General features: G+C 60.5%; 1 protein-coding gene across 1 annotated transcript; it reads right to left on the bottom strand.

Moving 5' to 3' along the window:
- Positions 1–5: 5 nt before the first annotated feature.
- Positions 6–1,389, bottom strand: ZNF414 (zinc finger protein 414; the record flags this gene model as incomplete). The annotated part of the gene is made up of 5 exons (XM_009082738.1): positions 1,291–1,389; positions 781–913; positions 589–696; positions 281–386; positions 6–90 (listed from the first exon to the last, which is right to left on the bottom strand). Coding segments are annotated over exons 1-5 (531 nt in total), but the record flags the coding sequence as incomplete, so codon positions are not given.
- Between the last annotated feature and the right edge of the window lie 354 nt (positions 1,390–1,743).

Here is a 1,743-nt window from a genome sequence, read left to right as displayed (position 1 = left end):
GGCGCGGGGCTGCTGGCGCTGTCGGAGCAGACGTGCAGGTGTTTGAAGAGGGAGCGATGCGTCCGGAAGCGCAGCAGGCAGTTCTCACACCTGCGAGGCCGCAGAGGTGTGTCAGTGATGATGGTGATGATCCCTTCCACATCACCCCCATCCCAACCCTGGAGCCTGCCCCTGGGCTTGGGGCTGTGGCACTGAGAGCCCCTGGGCTGGGGGCTGTCTGGGAGCAGCCAGGTGACCCCAGGGAGGAGATGGGATGGGGACAGGGACCAGCAGGACTCACTTGAAGTAGCGGTTTGGCTTGTAATGCACCTTCATGTGGACCATGAGGTCCTGCATGCTGGGGAAGGTCTCGGTGCAGCCCAGAGTGGGGCACTGGAAGGTTTTGCCTGAGCAAAGAAATTCAGAGACAGAGATTCAGCAACAGCCCAGCTGGAGACAGCCCCACAGGTGAGTCTCCAGCACCTCCTCCACTCCCCCCACTCCCATTTCCTGGAGGTACCAACACCACTGCCAGCACTGCCTCAGCTTCGAGCCCCACTCTGCCCCTTCCCAGACAAAAAAAGGGCACGTGGGGTGTCCTGGCCTTACCCTCAAGGGACTGTGTGGGTCTGTAGTGCACCTTCAGGTGGTCCATCAGCTCCTGCATGCTGGGGAAGGCCATTTTGCAGCCATAGCTCGAGCACTGGTAGTGCTTCCCTGTAAGGAGACACATCTGTTGGCTTCATCCCTGCCCTGGTTGTTGCTGTCACCTCCCCAGGGCAGGGCTGGGGTTTGGCTCACCTGGGACAGGTCTGCGCTTCAGGGGTCTCAGGTCCTGGGCTGGGGTCCCTCCGTGGGCTGGGGTCCCTCCACTCCCCACCACTGGCATCAGGGTGCTGGGCAGAGCCACTTCACTGCAGCCTGTGGGGACAGACTGTGAGCCAGGGGCAAAGCTCAGACCATTTCACCACCTCCCTCTGCCATCCTCCACCCTCCTCCCTCCCTTTAAAACAGGGTGGGGGTGGTAACTAGGGCGGGTCTGGGAGGATCTGGTTGGAGAGGACTGGAGAGGAAAGAGACTTCCAGGGTGTTATAGACAGGAGGGGCTTTGCTCTAGGAAGAGCTGCTGGTGTGAATGAATTGCCTGATGGTGTCTGGAACATGCCAAGTGATGCCACTTGCACACCCATATACACCTGTGTACACCCACATGGTGCTCCCTGCCACCTCTGGGGTGGGATTTGCCCAAAGGGATCTCACAGCAACAGGACCAAAGGGATCTCCCCCTGGTCCTGCCCTGAATCCTCTCACCACCCCCCAGCATGGCACAGGGGACTCACCTGCCCCCTCTGCGCTGTATTTACCCCGCAGGGAGAAGGTGGGCACAGCCTCATCCTTCTCTGTCTTCATGGCCTGGCCAGGGGTGGGCACAGGGCAAGGGATGTGCCAAGAGTGGCTTTTCCTGGTGATGCTGCACCAAGAGCAAGGGTGAGAGGTTAAGATTCCAGCCTGGAGCAATGGTCACTGCCTCCACCTCCTCTTCCTCAGTGTCCCATGGCCATGGCACCAACCCTCCCACCCAGAACCCTCCAGGTCCAAGCTGGCAGGAGATCCTAACTCCACCAGGGCTTGGCAGCATCTCTGCTGGGGCCATTGCTGTCCCTTGCTGCATCTTCTGCTCCCAAAGGTCCTCCCCAGCTAACCCCTCCCACCACAGCCCCCCCAGGCATTGCCAGGCTCCCACTCGTGTCCAGCCCACAGCAT

This window comes from Acanthisitta chloris, unplaced genomic scaffold (genome assembly GCF_000695815.1).
Source record: "Acanthisitta chloris isolate BGI_N310 unplaced genomic scaffold, ASM69581v1 scaffold39859, whole genome shotgun sequence".
NCBI lineage: Eukaryota > Metazoa > Chordata > Aves > Passeriformes > Acanthisittidae > Acanthisitta > Acanthisitta chloris.
This window is presented reverse-complemented; position numbering and strand designations above follow the sequence as displayed.